Source organism: Lycium ferocissimum, chromosome 11 (genome assembly GCF_029784015.1).
Source record: "Lycium ferocissimum isolate CSIRO_LF1 chromosome 11, AGI_CSIRO_Lferr_CH_V1, whole genome shotgun sequence".
NCBI classification, from domain to species: domain Eukaryota; kingdom Viridiplantae; phylum Streptophyta; class Magnoliopsida; order Solanales; family Solanaceae; genus Lycium; species Lycium ferocissimum.
Genome location: NC_081352.1, coordinates 34595056 through 34614381, shown reverse-complemented (window position 1 = coordinate 34614381; position 19326 = coordinate 34595056). Strand labels below are relative to the sequence as shown.

Below are 19326 nucleotides of genomic sequence, written 5' to 3'. Positions count from 1 at the left end.
AATGTCGAGGATGCTTTCCACATCGCAGAGAACTTAGAGTTAGCAACCTTAGAGGAAATTGATTTGGACTTGATCTTCTCTGAAGTCATCTCGATGTTGTTAAACTTTGGTGATTGAAAAGTTGAGATAAGAGGTAGAGATTGTCCCACTGGGCGTGCCAGAATTTGTAGACAATAAAATTCGCGTCGAGAAGATATCGCAATAATTGTTGTATTTGATTTCAGAATATGAGTGTTACAATCTCTATGATTCCTCTGATTCGTCTTTTCAACAATAAATTCAAGGGCTTTTGAGCTCGATCTTCGAATCCCGATGGATTTGATTTTGACTTGGACTTAAATTCAAGGAACTTTTCGAGCTTGGTCTGAATTCGTCCGGATCTCTAGAACTTCTAGAGAAATACTTGAGTGCTTGAATGCTTTCGGCTTGTAGAGAAATTTGCGCGTTTGATCCATGAGCCTTCCCCCCGGCTTCTTGTTAGAATTCTCTCGTCCCTTTTACGAATTACGAGGCATATTTATAGTTGTAGGATGGAAGAGTTATGATAAGGACGAATTCCTTTCGGTCAATCAGATTTAAGCTGACATGACGATAGTTGATTGGCCGGAACATGTCACTTGTACACGTGGCGCATCCTTATTGGCCTTTAATTTGACTAGGCATGTTGAATCATTTTGACACGTGTCATGACCCTATAGGCTCCTTTGTTTGACTTGGCATGCCACGTCATTTGACACGTGGCACCAAAGTGGGCCTCATGGAAGATGACATCTTGGGCTTAGTAAAGTGGGCTCATCATTTACAGCCCAAATCGATGGACTAGCCCAGCCGTAATCGGACCATTAATTAAATCTGTATTAATTGGACTTAAATAATTAATCCAACTATACTTGTCCACAATATTTCTTTGCACTAATATATCTTGAATTTAATATAATCCAAATTTTCTGTGGGTTTAAATTTAATAAAATTTCATTGTCCACAACATGAATAGAGGAACTTGTTCATGCTGGGGATGGGATCCCATGCTCACATGCAATGACTTGCATATTCCCAATCCAGAACAGTTCATTAACAACTACTACCTCCGTTCACTTTTACTTGTCCACTTTTAACTTTGCACGTCTCTTAAGAATTAATAAATGAAGTATGTATTTTACTATAATGCCCTTATTAATTGGTGTATAGTCACATTGAACGTGGAGAATGATTTGGAAATGAGTAATTAATATTAAGGGTAAAACCAAAAAAAAAAAAAGAAGTTTGTCTTTCGATATGCTGAAGTGGACAAATAAAAGTGAAAATTTATTTTTAGTATAGTAAACAAGTAAAAGTGAAAAGAGGGAATATTACAGTTAAAAAAAAATGATAGCTATTTTCTCTTTGATAAGTGAAATTTCTTTTGCTAAAAATCAAGCGTCTGAAAGAACTATTGAAGTATATTAGGCATAAAAAGGTACTCCCTCCAGATAAAAAAAAAAAAAAAAAGTCCACTTAGCCATTTGCACACCCCTTAAGAAAATACTAACTCCTAGACAAAAATAGTTAATTTGACTAAACTACCCCTAATTAAATAGGCATTGGGATTTAATCATATAACACTTAATAGGGGCAACTATGGAAAAATAAAGTTAATTCTTTCTTGATTTGCTAAGTGGACTTTTTTTTTTATTCGGAGGGAGTACTATTAATTTCTTCATTCTCAACGGTACTACTCCCTCACGATTGTTGGAGAGTATATTGGAGAGTATAACAGATCATATTTGCTTGTACACAATTGCATATTGCACGTGCAAGAACAAATGAATATTCTACTATTTTGAGACATTGTTCTGTCAATCTAACCTCATGAAGACAACTTTTAGCTCAATTTCTGGTTGTAGCATAAATGTAAGTATCTAACAAATCAACAGAAATGTATAGACCATTTTAGAGCTGAATTTGTGAATGCAATTTGCTTTTCAAAAGATGCTTTTTCCAGTTTGATAAACGCCAAAATAGATAGATAAATAGCTTCACAGGTTTTAACATGTACGTACCTTTATTGGAATGGAGTGTTTAGCTTCTTTGAGAAGCTTGAATGATCTCTTTGACCTACTACAAGACCAAGTTAAACACTTTTGCTCTTTTAAATTATGGAGAATGGAATATCAAGCTTCCTTGAGAAGCTACTCATTTTATTTCACCATAACCAGTCTACGAAAATTGATTATACTGGAGAAAAGCTCTAAAGGGAAAAAGAAAAACTTGGAGTCCGTGTCTTTAAATGGAGGATATACATCTGATACTAGTATTTAAGGGGTCGTTTGGTAGCTTGTTAGGATTATACAGGTGTTAGTTATGCAGGGTTTAGTTATGCATAAATTATTTCTTGGGAAGTTGGTTTGTTATATTAAAAGTTAATAAATATTATATACTTCTTAAAATTAAAATATTTGTTTAAATTAAAATATTATTTATTTAAAAAATATTAAAATATTATAGTAAAATATTATATTAAAAATATATAAAAATAGGGTTTAGAAAAGGAAAGTATTTAAGTGGGGAATGATAAGGGTAATATTGTCATTTCAACTTTTTATTCATGTAGTAGTTATTCCATCTTCTACCCCGTATAAAATTATACATAGATTCCCTTATAACTTATACATGCATTAGGTATGTGGCTTTCTAAATTGCAAATCAAGCGTCGTACTAATTTTATACATGAATAACTTACTTCCTAACTAGCTACCAAACGGGGTATAAGTATGCAGAAATTAATACATGAATAAGGTATCTCTTTACTAGCTACCAAACATGGTATAAGTTAATGCAGAAATTAATACATGAATAACTTGTCTCTAGTCCAGCTACCAAAAAACCCCTAAATGTTGTTGCCTTTGTTTTTTTAAAATAATAATAATAATAATTGATTTTTGTGATTTTCTTATATGTAATTTCCTATTTGCCCTTTCTGAATTATTAGAAAAAATGTCTTTTTGTTTTAATTTTGAATAAATTAAAAAGATTATGGTGCAAATTACTAAAAGAGATAGAATAAGGTGTAAATCACAAAAGAACTTTAAGGGTGCAGATCGCAAATTACTCGGAGATATTTGTAATTTGTGCCCTCAAGGTATACACTCATTTGTGATTTAAACCTTATTCTAGTTTTTAAAATAATTTACACCCTAATCTCTTTAGTTTCTTGCAAAATACCAAAAATCACTTTCATTCAATTACTTATGAGGGGAAAATAGTCATGAAGAATTAATTAAAAAATATAATTTAAATTAAATTAATAACAGATCTATTCGTTCTTCCCCATCCAAAATATGAAGGCTAGACTCTCTCCAATTATTCCTACATTGGAAAACACATACTTCCAATATGAAAGTTGAAGCCTCCACCTTTCTTGAATTAGCTTGGATATTCTCTGGATTTTCAATATATTGTTGGCAAAAGAGAGATTTTGCATATTTTTAGATAAACCCATTGACAAAATATATGGTATGTTATAAATACACTGTGTTGTGGATGTCCATTCAAATATACTATCAACTGGATAAGCTTACAATTAAGCAGGCAACTTGCAAGTAATTCAAGCAGATAGCTTGCAAGTAGCTCAAGCAGGCAGCTTGCCAACAGCTTCCTGAAAAGCCTTGCAGCAGCTTCCTCAGGCTTGCAATCAAGCAGGCAGCTTGCAAGTAGCTCAAGCAGATAGCTTGCAAGTAGCTCAAGCAGGCAGCTTGCCAGCAGCTTCTGAAAAGCCTCGCAGCAGCTTCTTGAAAAGCCTCGTAGCTGCTTCTTTTCCTCTATAAATAGGATGTCAATTCAGTTCATTTATTTATCAGTTCAAAGTTGAATAATATATCAGTCTCTCGCTATATACTTGTCTCTGGTGTATTTACTTTATAGTCTTTATTTTATAACACGTTATTAGCACAAGACTCTGCCATCTCGAGCAAATACTTTAAAAGCTTCAAAGGTATTGCCTTTCTCTTTCTTAATTAATGTCAAATCTTTCTAAAGGTGAATTTGTTGCCCTGATATATCGGGCAAAAGCTACCTGTCTTGGGTGCTTGATGCTGAAATTCATCTTGATGAGATGGGTCTGGCAGACACCATCCAAAATAAAATCAGACATCACATCAAGACCGTGCCAAGGCAATGATATTCCTCCGCTATCACCTTGATGAGGGCTTGAAATTGGAATATCTCACTATTAAAGATCCTCTTATGCTGTGGAATAATTTAAAAGATAGATATGACCACCTGAAGATGGTCATTCTTCCACAAGCACGTTTTGATTGAATCCATTTAAGGCTACAGGATTTTAAATCTATCTATGAGTATAATTCCTCAATGTTTAGAATTATATCTCAGTTGAAATTATGTGGTGAAAATATCACTGATAATGATATGCTGGAGAAAACTTTCACCACTCTCTATGCCTCGAATGTGCTCCTGCAACAAAGAATATCAAGAGATGGGGTTCAAAAAGTATTCTGAACTAATTTCACTTCTTGTAGCCGAACAAATTAATGGGTTATTAATGAAAAATCATGAAAGCCGGTCTACTGGTTCTAGTCCATTCCTTGAAGTGAATGAGACTAACTTTCACCAAGCTAAGTGTGTAAAAGGTCGTGGCCCCAATCCTCGTCGTGGCCCTAGCAGTGGTCATGACCGTGGTCGAGGAAAAAGCTATAATCATGATGAACGCCTAGCACCAAATAAATCCCTTCAAAATAACGATGAAAAGCATGAAACTGTGCAAAGGAAAAACCCAGAAGATAAATGCCACAGATGTGGTGGTAAAGTGCATTGGTCACGTGCGACACTTGTTGAGCTTTATCAAGCCTCCCTAAAAAGGGCAGAAAAGAATGCTGAAGCAAATTTTATTTCTGAAGATAATGATGACTTCATGCATTTGGATGTAGATGATTACTTTGCTCTCCCAGAAATAGATCCTGTAATCATAGATGAATCTGTAGAAACTTAAATATTTTAATTCATGTTGTTTGTATAATCTATAGTATAATCATGTTAATACTTAAAGATAAGTCAGGTATTGTTTTAGTAATCTGGTTTGTACGGTTATGAGTAAGGTTGGGCGTTCGAGCCATCGGATTGGATATGAAATTTTCGGTTTGGATATTCGGTTTTCGGATTGAAGAAATTACAATCCAAATCCAATCCAAATAAGTTCGGATTGGATTGATATTTTAAGTTTGGTTTCAAATTATTCGGTTTGGATATTTCGTAGTTTCGATTTGACTCTTTGAGACTTAAGGCAAACTTATTAGGAACAAAATTCATATGTTAGTTCCACAGAGGTAAATCTAAATCATAATTGCTCAGTAAAAAAAAAAATCCTTCCAGTTCAAATTAGGATTAACAAATCCAAGTCATGTTCAACATAGTAAATTCATACCAAACAAAGCATTCTGGAAAAGTGAAAATGAATAAAATAAAATCTAAGTAGTCATCTGGAAAAATAACAAAGAACTCTTCCATGGGTGACACTAACGTGAGACTTTTGAGACTTGAGAAGTAAGAAACCCTATATTATATTTGATTTAGTAGAGAATTATATATTGGACTTAATATTTTAATGGGTAGGGCCTTAGGTACTAATCTATTGGACGTTTAGAAACTAGACTTATCAGTATTGGCACATATAATATACGTTGGGCTAGATTTAAGGTATAAAAAATTTGGATTTTCGGATATCCAAAAATCCGTAGTACTAAATCCATATCCAATCCGAAATCCATAAATTTTAAAAATAAAATCCGAAGTCCAATCCATAATCCAAATATCCAAACCAAATATTTAAAAAGTTTGGATTTCGGGTTGGCCCAAACTGTGCCCACCGCTAGTTATGAGTTAAGTCATGTTTTGCTTTAGTAATCTAGTTTGTACGGTTATGAGTCTTGTAAATCAAGTGTAAATCATGTTTTGGTAATAATATTTACTACAATGTCACTTTGTGTATATTTTTTCATTTTGAAGAAAATATGGACGTTCCTCAAATATTGTTTGGATCAATGATCGAAGATATTTGTGTGATTGAAAGTGGAACAATGCATGCCATATTCAAAGATAAGAAATATTTTGCTTACTTGCTTAGAAAAGGGAAAATGTTACTACAATTTCTGGTAATTCAAAACTAATTGAAGGCTCTGGAAGAGCTACTATATTTCTGCCTAAGGGGACAAAACATGTTAAAGAAGATGCATTGTTCTCTTCTAAATCCCCAAGAAACTTGTTGAGTTTCAAAGATATCCTTGGGAATGGGTATCATGTTGAGACATTAAATGAATGAATGTTGAATATCTTGGGTATGACCAAGAATGTATCCGGTCAGAAATATGTTTTGGAGAAATTACCAGCTTTGTCTTCTAGTCAGACATTATGCAGAAATTAGTACAGTTGAAGCACACTCTATCGTAAACCGTGTTTTCATCGATTCAAGTACTTTTGTGCTTTGGCATGACCGAATGGGTCATCCTGGATCAATGATGATGAGGCAAATCATTGAAAATTCAAATGGGCATCCACTTAAGAACCTGGAGATTCTTGAAAGTGGTGAATTTTCATGTGCTGCTTGTTGTCAAGGAAAATTGATAACAAGACCATCGCCAATAAAAGTTGGTATTGAATCTCCTGCCTTTCTAGAACTTATACATAGGGATATATGTGGACCTATTCACCCACCTTGTGGGTCATTTAGACATTTTATGGTCCTAATAGACGCATCTTCAAGGTGGTCCCATGTGTGCCTCTTATCATCTCGCAACCTGGCGTTTGCGAAATTATTGGCACAAATAATACACTTAAGGGAACAGTTCACAGATTATCCCATTAAGGCTATACGTCTCGATAATGCTGGAGAATTTACATCCCAAGCCTTTGATGATTACTGTTTATCAGTTGGGATAAAAGTTGAACATCCTCTGGCTCATGTTCATACTCAAAATGGCCTTGCTGAGTCATTTATTAAGCGCTTGCAATTAATAGCAAGACCACTACTTATGAAAACACGGTTGCCCACTACTGTATGGGGTCATGCTATCTTACATGCAGCATCGCTTATTCGTCTCAGACCGACTCATTATAATAAATACTCTCCGTCACAATTAGTATTTGGCCATGAACCAAATATTGCTCATCTTCGAATCTTTGGTTGTTGTATATGTGCCAGTTGCACCACAAAAGCGCACTAAGATGGGCCCCCAAAGAAGGTTAGGAATATATATTGGGTTTGAATCACCCTCTATTATCCGCTACCTTGAACCTTTGACGTGAGATTTATTCACTGCTCAATTGGCAGATTGTCGGTTTGATGAAACGAATTTCCCATAATTATGGGGAGAGAAAAAGGAAATCAAAAGAGAAATTGTGTGGAAATTTTCATCGCTCTCTCATTTTGATCCACATTCCCCTGTTTGTGAAATAGAGGTCCAGAAGATCATCCATTTGCAAAAAATAGCAAATCAGATGCCGGATGCATTTATTGATTTGAAAAGGATAACTAAGATGCATATTCCTGCAGAGAATGTGCCTATCCGAATTGATGTCCTAAAAGGAAAGTCTTCTAGTGTCATAGCTTCTGAATCCCATACATGTATGAAGTGTGGAAGACCATTGGGTTCCAAGGATAAAAATCCTAGAAAAAGAAGCATGAAAAATGATCAAAATGACACTAGAAAAGGATCTCACGGTGAGATTCAAGATCTGATTAATCCTGATATTCCTGAAGATATCAGTGAACCCGAGACTCAAGTGAATAAAGAACTATCATTAAGTTCTACTAGTGATGAGATAGATTTGAATCTATCAAAAATTGTGATGGATAATGTTTTTGCATATACTGTTGCATTGAACGTTATGAAAGACTATGAGGATTAGGAACCTCAATCTATCGAAGAATGTCGACGAAGATGTGAATGACCAAAATAGCAAGAGGCAGTTCAATCAGAATTGAACTCACTTGCTAAATGTGAGGTTTTTGGACCGCTAGTCCAAACGCCTGGTGGTGTAAAACCAGTTGGCCACAAATGGGCCTTTGTGTGAAAAAGAAATGAGAGAAATGAAATTGTGAGATACAAGGCACGCCTTGTTGCACAAGGATTCTCTCAAAAACCCTGTGTCGATTATGAAGAAACATATTCACCCGTTATGGATGGCATAACCTTTCGATATCTCATCAGTTTAGATGTACATGAAAATCTTGAAAACATCTAATGGATGTGGTTACAGCTTATCTTTGTGGCTCGCTTGATAATGAAATTTATATGAAAATTCCAAAAGGATTTAAAATGCTTGAAGCATTTAGTTCAAAGTCTCGGGAGATGTATTCAATCAGATTACAAAGATCATTATATGGTTTAAAACAATCAGGGCGCATGTGGTACAATCTCCTTAGTGAGTACTTGATAAATGAAGGTTATATAAATGATGTCATTTGTCCATGTGTTTTTATTAAGAAAATAAAATCAGAGTTTGTTATACTTGCTGTTTATGTTGATGACATAAATCTCATTAGAACTCCAGAAGAGCTCTAAAAGGCAATTGAATATTTAAAGAAAGAATTTGAAATGAAAGATCTTGGAAAGACAAAACTTTGTCTTGGTCTGCAAATTGAACATTTAGCAGACGGAGTCTTTATCCATCAATATGCCTATACTGAGAAAGTTTTAAAGCGATTTTACATAGACAACGCACATCCATTAAGTACTCTTATGGTTGTTCGCTCACTTGGAGTGAGTAAAGATCCATTCCGACCTCAAAAAGAGAATGAAGAGCTACTTGGTCCTGAAGTACCATATCTTAGTGCCATTGGTGCACTTATGTATCTTGCTAACGCTACAAGACCTGATATAGCGTTTTTACGTTAATTGAATATTTAAAGAAAGAATTTGAAATGAAAGATCTTGGAAAGACAAAACTTTGTCTTGGTCTGCAAATTGAACATGTAGCAGACGGAGTCTTTATCCATCAATCTGCCTATACTGAGAAAGTGTTAAAGCGATTTTACATGGACAATGCACATCCATTAAGTACTCCTATGGTTGTTCGCTCTCTTGAGATGAGTAAAGATCCATTTCCGACCTCAAGAAGAGAATAAAGAGCTATTTGGTCCTGAAGTACCATATCGTAGTGCCATTGGTGCACTTATGTATCTTGCTAACGCTACAAGACCTGATATAGCATTTTCTGTTAATTTGCTAGCAAGATATAGCTCTTCTCCTACACGGAGGCATTAGAACGGAATTAAGCATATACTGCGATAGCTAAAAGGTACTATTGATATAGGTCTGTTTTATGCTAAAAAACGAAAAGTACGCATCTTGTTGGTTATGCGGATACGGTTATTTATCCGATCCATATAAAGCTTGATCTCAAACAAAGCTATTTGTTTACATGCGGAGGTACTGCTATTTCATGACGATCTACAAAGCAGTCCATTGTTGCTACTTCTTCAAATCATGCTGAGATAATAGCTATTCATGAAGCAAGTAGAGAATGTGTGTGGTTGAGATCAGTGATAAATCTTATCAGAGGAAGATGTGGCCTGAAGTGTGATACCAAAAATACCCATAGTATTATATGAAGACAATGTTGCATGCATAGCTCAATTAAAGGGAGGATTCATAAAGGGAGACAGAACGAAACACATTTCACCAAAGTTATTTTTTGCACACGATCTCCAAAAGAATGGTGATATTGATGTACAACAAATTCGTTCAAGTGATAATCCTGCAGATTTGTTTACTAAATCTTTGCCGACTTCAACTTTTGAGAAGATGGTAAACAAGATTGGAATGCAAAGACTTAGACATCTGAATTGTGGTCTTCAGGGGGAGTAAACTATGCGCCGTACTCTTTTCCCCTTAACCAAGATTTTGTCCCATTGGGTTTTCCTGGTAAAGTTTTTAATGAGGCAACTTGTAATGCACATTACTAGATGTGTACTCTTTTTCGTTCACTTGGATTTTTCCCACTGGGTTTTTTCCTAGTAAGGTTTTAATGAGGCACAAATCTATTAATGAACATCTAAGGGAGAGTGTTATAAATACACCGTGTTGTGGATGTCCATTCAAATATACAGTCACCTGGATAAGCTTACAATTAAGCAAAGCAGCCTGCAAGTAGCTCAAGCAGACAACTTGCAAGTAGCTCAAACAAGCAGCTTGCCAACAGCTTCCTAAAAAGCCTTGCAAGGTTGCAATCAAGCAAGCAGGCAGCTTGCAAGTAGCTCAAGCTAGCTTGCAAGTAGCTCAAGCAGGCAGCTTGCCAGCAGCTTCTGAAAAGCCTCGCAACAGCTTCCTGAAAAGCCTCGCAGCTGCTTCTTGTCATCTATAAATAGGATGTCAATTCAGTTCATTTATAAATCAGTTCAGAATTTAATAATATATCAGTCTCTCTGTATATACTTGTCTCTGGTGTATTTACGTATAGTCTTTATTTTATAACAGGTGATAATAAATAGACCCCTTTTGGAGTTTTCGTAGCGTATCAAGTATGTTTATATAGAGAAGAATAGCTAATTTCAATTTCTCCCCCTTAATATTTTGCATTTCTTTCTCTTTCAAATATGATAATCTGAGCATTGGGACTTGTCTTCCTTCAACTACCATATGATGTTGGTAATGGCTTATACTTTAGGCTTGGTTTTAGGCTCACACATGCAGTGGCGGATCCAGGATTTTCATTCAGGGTATTCGGTAAAAAAAAAGAAGTTAAATATAATTTATTCAGGGTGTTCAAAAGTTAATACATGCACATAAATACAGAAAATTTACCCTATATATGCACTGTAATTTTTTACCGAGGGTGTTCGGGTGAACACCCTCAACAACATGTGCATCCGCTCCTGCACACATGGGAGAAGAACTTCGTGCATACAAAATAAATTTTAGGAAAATATTAGATGTATGCCCTCGTGAATAATTGAAGAAAGGGACTTTTCATGATTTTGCAAAGAATTAAGGAGATGAAGGTGCAAAACACTAAGAAGTTAGCAACTATGAAATTGTTTACATCAAATTTATGTTTCTTAAATTAATTTTATTCTACGTAAAGTTTAAAATATATTTAGGAGACTTTATAGTCAAAATAGAGTATATAAATAGAGATCTCATATAAATATAAATTGTGAGAAGAAATGTGAATTTCACCATGGACATTCCAAAATTCAACAATGATACAGTTTATCCTTGTTATTGCTTGGCAACAAGGGAAATATATTTATATAACAATACTACCCAGTCATTACATACTGATTTCTTAGGGACTTAGTCCCAAGGAGATCTTTAACAAAAATATTGATAGAAGAGAAAGGGGAACGCATAATACAAAATATTCCCTGTATCTCTGCCGACACCTGATGAACTGTTCTTAATCCAATGACCCAAAAGGCCACAAATTCGAAAATGAGGCTAATGCTAGAAACAAGACCACTAGTAGTTAGTAATCATCAGACATGTCCTCCTCAGACATGCCATCAGACAAATCCTCATCCCCACAAGCCTCAAATGAAAATTTCAAACCCGCCAGAGAGTCATGAGGGTACTTCACATCTTTTATCTGCCCCGAAATTCTACTACTCAGGACTTCGTTGAGGCTCACAAATTTGCACAGCCGCAGGTCAAGTGATACAAGATGAGGACAACTATCAAGAATAGCTTTGAGGCCTTTATTTGTCATGCTGTTGCCAATGAGTTGGAGATGGTGCAAGGTAGGCAGGTTTTTAGCAATAGCTAGAGCCTCTTCATTTCTTTCATCTTCTTTATCAGAGTCATCACCTGATCCCATATACAATGAGTTATTCAATACAAACGACTTCAACTGTGGGCAAGAGCATCCAAGAGCTTCAATGCCTTCTGTTGTGATGGCAGTGTGCGTCAGACTCAACTCCTCTAACAAAGGGAGCTTTTGAACTGCTTCAACCAACCCATCACATACCTTAAAATAGCAACATGCAATACTAAGCCTCTTCATTTTTCCTGATCTGGTGAACAAAAGTAGAAATGAATTAATGGATGTGCCTGGTGATTGAAACAATACCACCAAACACAATCACGCCTGGTACAGACGACTAGCGGAAGATATATAATAGTAGGAAAAAACTGAGTTTCAAATTTCAGTAAGCCACAGAATGGTTTTCCCTCTTCTTAAGAAGCGCTGAATGATCCAAAGGCAATAAGATCGATTATATTCCTTTATCTTACAAAAATCCACTGTAATTAGCAGGTAGACATTCATTGTACCTCAGTTGCGCAGAAGCATGCCCTTTCTTTATTCCTGTATGAGACCCATATTCCTATGTTCTTCCAATGTTTATTGTATTACTGGGACTCCTATTTACTGAACCATATGAAAAAAAAACAAAAAAAAATCCTTCATCGTGAAAACAGTAATCCTATAAGACCAAAGATGAGCAGCAAAAATTAGCAAGGAATTGAGAATTCTTTTTGACCTATGCCTGAACTTTTATGGATTTTTAGTAAATGGATTAGATAACGTTGAAAGGATATTCCTGTTGTTCCTTAAATGACCCAAAAACGGAGATGTTAAGGCACTACTAGCACAGTTGTCTACTATTTTGCATGCTATTGCTGTAAATCTCATTGCCACTTAGGCAACATATATCCAGTCAACAGAAGAACTTTATAAATTCTAAAGCCCTTTCTAAACTACTAGCAAGGGATTCAGAAGACTATTAACTGCAACTGAGGGATGGCCATGCTTTAAATCCTGCTACCAGAAACAGAATTAGGAATAAACCGTACATTTATTTTTCTAACAATTGTTCAGTATGTGGATGCATTTCGAATTGCTAATAAACCCAAGATTTTAGGTTTTCCAGCTTGCTCTGCTTATATTTTACGGCAAACCTGGTGCAACATGAACGGGCGCCTTGGAACAACGGTAAAGTTGTCTCCGTATGACCAGGTTCGAGCTGTAGAATCAGCCAATGATGCTCAGGGTAGGCTGCCTATTTCACATATGTAAAGGTCACGTTGACAACATGTTTAAGGAAAGCTACTTCTGCAGAATCTTCTTAAAGTCTTTCAAAAGATATTCTCCAAAATTGTGAAAGCATCAGTTAGCATCATGTTTAGTCTTCTCCCTTGTTCATTCTTCAGCTCTTTCTCACATGCCAAAATCAATCAAAACGATTCATTAGTGACAAAACAAATGGAGCGAGACTATATTCCTGATGACCTCCCTTCACTCATTATGACTTATCGCCCTGAAATGTGCTATCAGAAGCTGGTAATCACTTCTTGTCCTAAATTTTTTGCTTCTTTGTAATAATATGCATTAGTGCATTCGGTAAGATAGTAATTCAGATGACTCGGACACCCGGTGCTTAATCAAAAAAAAAAAAAAAAGATAGTAATTCAGATGAAGCTTTTTCTTTATCAAGTAAATTCTCGCATATGACTGAAAGTCCCCTTTTTTTCCTCTCTCTTTTTTATTTTATTTTATTTTTTATTTTTTGCTGGGATTTATAGAGGGAAGATAAGAGAGGAGATGGGGAATTGGGTCAAACCGTTTAGGACCCAATTTTCCTTTCTCCTTCCTCATCTACCTCTTCACGAGGTCTACTGGAAATTAGGATTCTGATTAGCTAACTGATGCTTTCACAATTTTGGAGAATATCTTTGGAATGACTTTAAAAAGATTCTGCATCAGTAGCTTTTTCTTTAACATATTGTCACGTGACCTTTACATATTGTCAGGTTCAGATGCGGCCCTTACGAGATGAGTTAGAGGTCGTTTCCTATTTCACAGAGTAACTACTATCTTCCCTTTTTTTCCAGTTCTTATCTCTTATTTGTATGTTATTGTTAAGCATTATTAATTTGTAAACTATGTTTCGTTTTCTTCTCTTTCTTTTGATGCATCGTAAACTCTTAAGCTCGTCATTTTCAATCATGATACAGGAGGTTACTTGTTTGGGGTTTTCTAAGGAGCTATTCATAATTGATGAAATCCCATGCTTACATCTAAGCCGGCTTCAGTTTACACCGTTAATCATTTGTTTGCCATTATCTTAGATGGTATCATCTATGCGCGTACCCAACAAAATTAAGAATATTTGTTTTCAATCACCCAAGTGTGTAAACAAACATATTAGAACTTCCAATTTGCTACGAAAAGATATTGCCCCTCCACCCTATCTGCAAAAGGGTCACCCGGTGCACAAAGCATCCTGCGTTAACAGAGTCCAGGGAAGGGCTGAATCCCAAAGGGTGTGATGTAGTAATAAAATATCTCATTTATACATTAAAGAGGCTTCTATAATCATTGATATTAAAATGAAACGTCAGTTCTTATTGACTTGTTTCTCTTGATGACAAATATGCACGAACCACACAAAGTATGTGCCTTGATAATCTAGAGTCTAGATAGTTAGCTTTCAGCCTTTGGATCAAAATGCTTTTGGTCTAGAATAAACTCTCAAGGAGGTTAAGGGCAATCAGAGGCGAAGCTAGCCTTGTATACTGGGTTCATGAGAGCGAAAATTAAAAAATGAGAGCAAAAATTAAAAAATGAGAGCGAAAATTAAAAAAATACGTTAACATGGAAACTACCCGGCTATAGAATAAGGTAATTAAGGTGGCTATTGTGTGGAAGTATTTTGCAATTATCCTCCTAGTTGGATTTAGGATTTAAAATTCATGGGTTATAATTGTATTTACAATCAAATATTTATACATTTTAATAAGTTTCTTTATACATTTTGGGCAAAGCTATTGGGTTCTCATGAACCCAAAGATACAAGACTAGCTACGCCTTTGATTGTCCTTACCCTACTTGAGAGTTTATTGTAGACGAAAACGACCAAAAACATTTTGATCTGAAGGCTAAAAGCAGATTATCAAGACACATACTTCGTGTGGTTCATGCATATTTGTTGTCAAGACTCAAGAGAAACAAGTCAAGTCAAAAAGAACTAACGCTTCATTTTAATATCTATGATCAATGATATAGAAGCACCTTTAATGAATAAATGAGATATTCTATTTGTACTATCGGGGTGAGGCCCTTCCCCAGGCTATGGTAACGCGGGTGCCTTGTGCACCGGGCTGCCTTTTTACAGATAGCGTGGAAGCCAATATCTTTACGTAGCAAATTGGAAGTTCTAATATGTTTGTTTACACACTTGGGTGACTGAAAACAATGGTGGATCTTCAAAATATCTTGTGACCTCGAGATTCTTAATGTTGTTGGGTACGTGCATAGATGATACCATCTAAGATAATGACAAACAAATGATTAACGATATAAACTGAAGTAGACTTAGATGTACGCATGGGATTTCATTAATTATGAATAGCTCCTTAGAAAACCCCAAACAAGTAACCTCCAACGAGCTTAAGGGCTTATGATGCGTCAAAAGAAAGAGAAGAAAACAAAACATAGTTTACAAATTAATAATGCTTAACAATAACATACAAATAAGAGAACAAATTAACAAATAAGTACTTCCCATGAGTTTTGCTCTTGTGCCAATACTTGGGTTCTTACATTAAGCAACTTAAGGGATTTAAAGTGCTTTAGAAACTTATATAAGAGATGTACAAGACCATGGGCAGCAAGATAATCGGAGTAAATTACAATTAGGAAGTTCTTTCAACTGTTCTCCTTTCCAGATTAACTTTTAAACACAGTTTTAGCTAATAAAACTATACTAATCCTGTAAAAATTCATCATGAAGTCTATGTATATAAGTTAAATACAGGGAGGACCTAGCATAGGACTCGCGGGTTCGGCGGAACCAGTAACTTTGGGTTCGAAAAATTCATTGAATATGTATAAATTGTTACTTTATAACCAAGTAACTTAAATCTGGTTAAATAAATTCACCTTCACGTAAATATACCTCAAATCTACACCAAACCAGGGCAACAACGTTAAACTATTCCAAGAAAAAGAAAAAAAAAATCAAACAAAAACAATCACAGTGGAAGTCTAAAATTTGGGGCAAGGAATTACCTCTCTGATATGTACTGAAGCAACTTATCAGTGGCAAAGTAGTCCAAATAGATATCAACTAATTCACCTTGACTACGATCAACAGCATATCGACACATTTTCTTTAAATGATAACCCATGTCAGAGTGTTCCTCTTCATAACAACACATGTTAATGACTCTCCACGTGGAAGGTTCCTTGCATATTCGCCTCCAAGTAGTGCACACTTTCTCTGCTGTCTTCAGTATCTCTTCAACACCCAACGTCCGTAATATATTTGCCCATATACCTTCTGGCAGTTCCAACCACGGTGGTATTTTCTCCATTGACGGCTTCTCATTTTTACCCTTACCTTTCCTATTCATTGTTTTTCTTCTTAGGTTTGAGTTGGGAAAGTGAAGTAGAAGAAAATAGACAGCCACATAGGCTTTTAAAGTGGCCGAAAAAAAAGATAAAAGGGGACCCGGTGACCGTTTGGAGAATATATATCGTTTAAATTTGAAAAGGGGTAAAATGTCATTTTTCCCCCTCTAACTTTACTTAAAATATCAAATTTTCCCACCAACTTAAAAAAAATAGACATTCTTCCTCTGCTATCTCAATTTAAATTTTTAATGCCTACTTAGAGCCCGTTTGGATTGGCTTATAAAGTACATTTCCAGTTTTTTGAGTTTTGAGTGTAACTTAAAGCTATTTTTTTGTGCATAAAATAAGCGAAAAAATAATTGAACCCATTTGATTTAGCTTATTTAAAGCAATTTATAAGCCAAAAAAAATAAGTTAGCCTACCCCAACTTTTTTTTTTGGCTTATAAGCTGCTTATTTTAAGCCCATCCAAACAGGTTATTAGTCTCTAAATTATCAAGTTTTGCCTTCTTTACTTTATTTTTTATAATCGTGATTTTTTTCCCCTTTTTTAATCTATGTTATGAACTTAAAAATAGGGCAAAATAGATCAAAAATAGGGCAAAATAGATCCTATTTCTAAAATAAAACAAGTGAAAACTAGTAAGCAATCACATTTATGTTTTATCTATATACTACAATCAAGAAACAGAGATTTCATGTTTTTGGGCCTATAATAGAACTAAAAAACAATATTCCCTCTGTCCCAAAAAGATTGTCTTAGTTTAACTTGCTACAAAGTTTAAGATTAAGAAATAAACGAAGGCTTTTGAAATGTGTGGTCCAAAATAAGCCTTAGATATTTGTGTGGTTATAAATCATTTCATGAAGTTAAATTGCTTCTAAATATAGAAAGGTGTCAATCTTTTTGGGAGAGACTAAAAAAGAAAAGAAGACAGTCTCTTTGGGATGGAGGGAGTAGGTGAAAGTGAAGCTTCATATCTTATAGCCCTCATGATTAAACTCAGGGATGGCAGGTAAAAATGGCTACCCTTCTTAGTATCTCCTTTTACAACAATAACGATGTCTAAATATCAAACAAGTTGAGGTTGAGTATATGAATCCTCACCAATGATATTATGCCAAATGAGTGCAAAACTGATATAATATTTTATGGAACAGGCTATGTGTGAATTGTCTGTTCCATAAAATATTGTATTAGTTTTGCCATGAAAGTTGTTATTATTTGACGAACTCGATAGAATTTTAATATAGTGTTAAAATAGAATCAAGTATTTTTATTTATTTAATTTAATTTAATTATAGCCTTTTTAGGCAAAAACAGAAAAACAAAGATCGAAACAAGCAAAATAAGTAGAAATAACACATATTTCTAGCAAAAAACAGGCGAAACTTTCGAAATTTTGAAAAAGAAATCTCAACTTTATGAATACTAGGGTTCTATCGAGTTCGTCAAATAATAACAACTTTCATGGCAAAATGGAGGTCTAAATGCTCTAGATGTGTTGCTAAATTAAAGAACATACTTGGAATGGACGGCAAGAACGTTACCAAGACTGGGGGAGAGGGAGAATTCCGATGTGCACTTAATTTTGCTATAGCGGGAGTTGGGAAGAACTAAGGAGAGAGAAGGGGGCTTTTGTATATTGTAATATAAGTGAAAGGGGACTTACGTGTATAAGTTGTGAACTACAAATTTTTTAAAATTATAAAGTGACCTTCAGACCACTACCCTTAACCCTAAAATAAAAAAATAAAGGGAAAATAAAAGGAGTGGCCTGTTGCAAATTAAACTAAGGAAGTGGCTTCTTTGCCAAATACTCTCAAGTTACTACCCTTCCATCAAGCCAATTTGTTTTACCCAAAAAATACACAGGGAATTTTGTCCCGTATGTCTTTTCTTATTTGGTATTTAATTTTGTTTGTTCCTAAGTTGAAAGATCCAAATCCATGAATTTGAAAAGTTTATCACTGGATCGCCAAGACTTTCTCTTAAAAAAGGATAAAATCAATGAACTTTTTCATTCGTTCAATATCCTCACTAGACAACGAGGACTGAAATTTTCATGCTCTTTTGAAAGTACTAAATATGCAAATATTGATTTTCCTTTTTGCTAGCCTTGTCGAATAACATGGACATAATTATAGAAAAAATAAGGATTTCGAAAGAAAAGAAGCCATTTATAGTTGATAATATAAACCATTAAACTTTTCGAAATCGAATTAATCTGAGTAATATATTATATTACGGATAGATGTCGAATCCAAATTATATCTGAAATCCTTGACTTACGGAGTATAAAAAGGAGTAAAGCCATCCTATTCTCCTTCCTCGAAGAACTGATAAGGGGAAAGGGGTAAATACAATATGAGGGGATTTACTCCTTCGCTAGACCAGGGCAGGGGAGAAGAAGAGTCAAGGAAAGATGAGGTAGTGGGTCTAGTCTATTTTAAAAGTGGAAATTAAAATATTGAATTACAAAAATAATCCTATAAAGCAGAAAACAACAACATACCCAGTGAAATCCCTCTTGGTGGGTTTGGGGAGGGCAGAGTGTACGCAGACCTTACTCCTACCTTAGAAGGTAGAGAGGTTATTTTTGATAGATCCCTCGGTACAAGGACAGAGTGACTATAATAATCTTCAATAAATAAATATATACATTAAAATATTTTAAAAATAAAATAAAGAAAGAACGTAGGAGTGGCCTTAACTCAATAGAAACTAAATTCATTTGGCTAATTTAGTACAAGACAGGCTCCTCTACTAAATGCAATTTATAACTGATTGTCTATCCAATATACACTTCGTATGGGTGCGCTTGTCCACATTGTCGGTCCCAAATTTGGATAAAGGAGCAGGAAGAATACAGTAGGCTGATAACTGGCATAAAACTTGTCAATTCAAGATGAATTATAATAATTAAGAATGATTCTTAACAAGTATTGACACGAGATAACAAATCAAGGAGAAATGTTAAG

General features: G+C 35.0%; 2 protein-coding genes across 2 annotated transcripts; one reads left to right on the top strand and one right to left on the bottom strand.

The window, feature by feature from the left end:
• Positions 1–4471: 4471 nt before the first annotated feature.
• Positions 4472–4984, top strand: LOC132038273 (uncharacterized). Its single transcript, XM_059428961.1, has one exon. The coding sequence runs from the start codon at positions 4472–4474 to the stop codon at positions 4982–4984; it is 513 nt and encodes a 170-aa protein (XP_059284944.1).
• A 6149-nt stretch (positions 4985–11133) lies between these two features.
• On the bottom strand, positions 11134–16421 carry LOC132037000 (putative F-box/LRR-repeat protein 23). Its single transcript, XM_059427433.1, has 2 exons — positions 16000–16421; positions 11134–12001 (listed from the first exon to the last, which is right to left on the bottom strand). The coding sequence occupies exons 1-2, from the start codon at positions 16341–16343 to the stop codon at positions 11458–11460; spliced, it is 888 nt and encodes a 295-aa protein (XP_059283416.1). The 5' UTR covers positions 16344–16421; the 3' UTR covers positions 11134–11457.
• Between the last annotated feature and the right edge of the window lie 2905 nt (positions 16422–19326).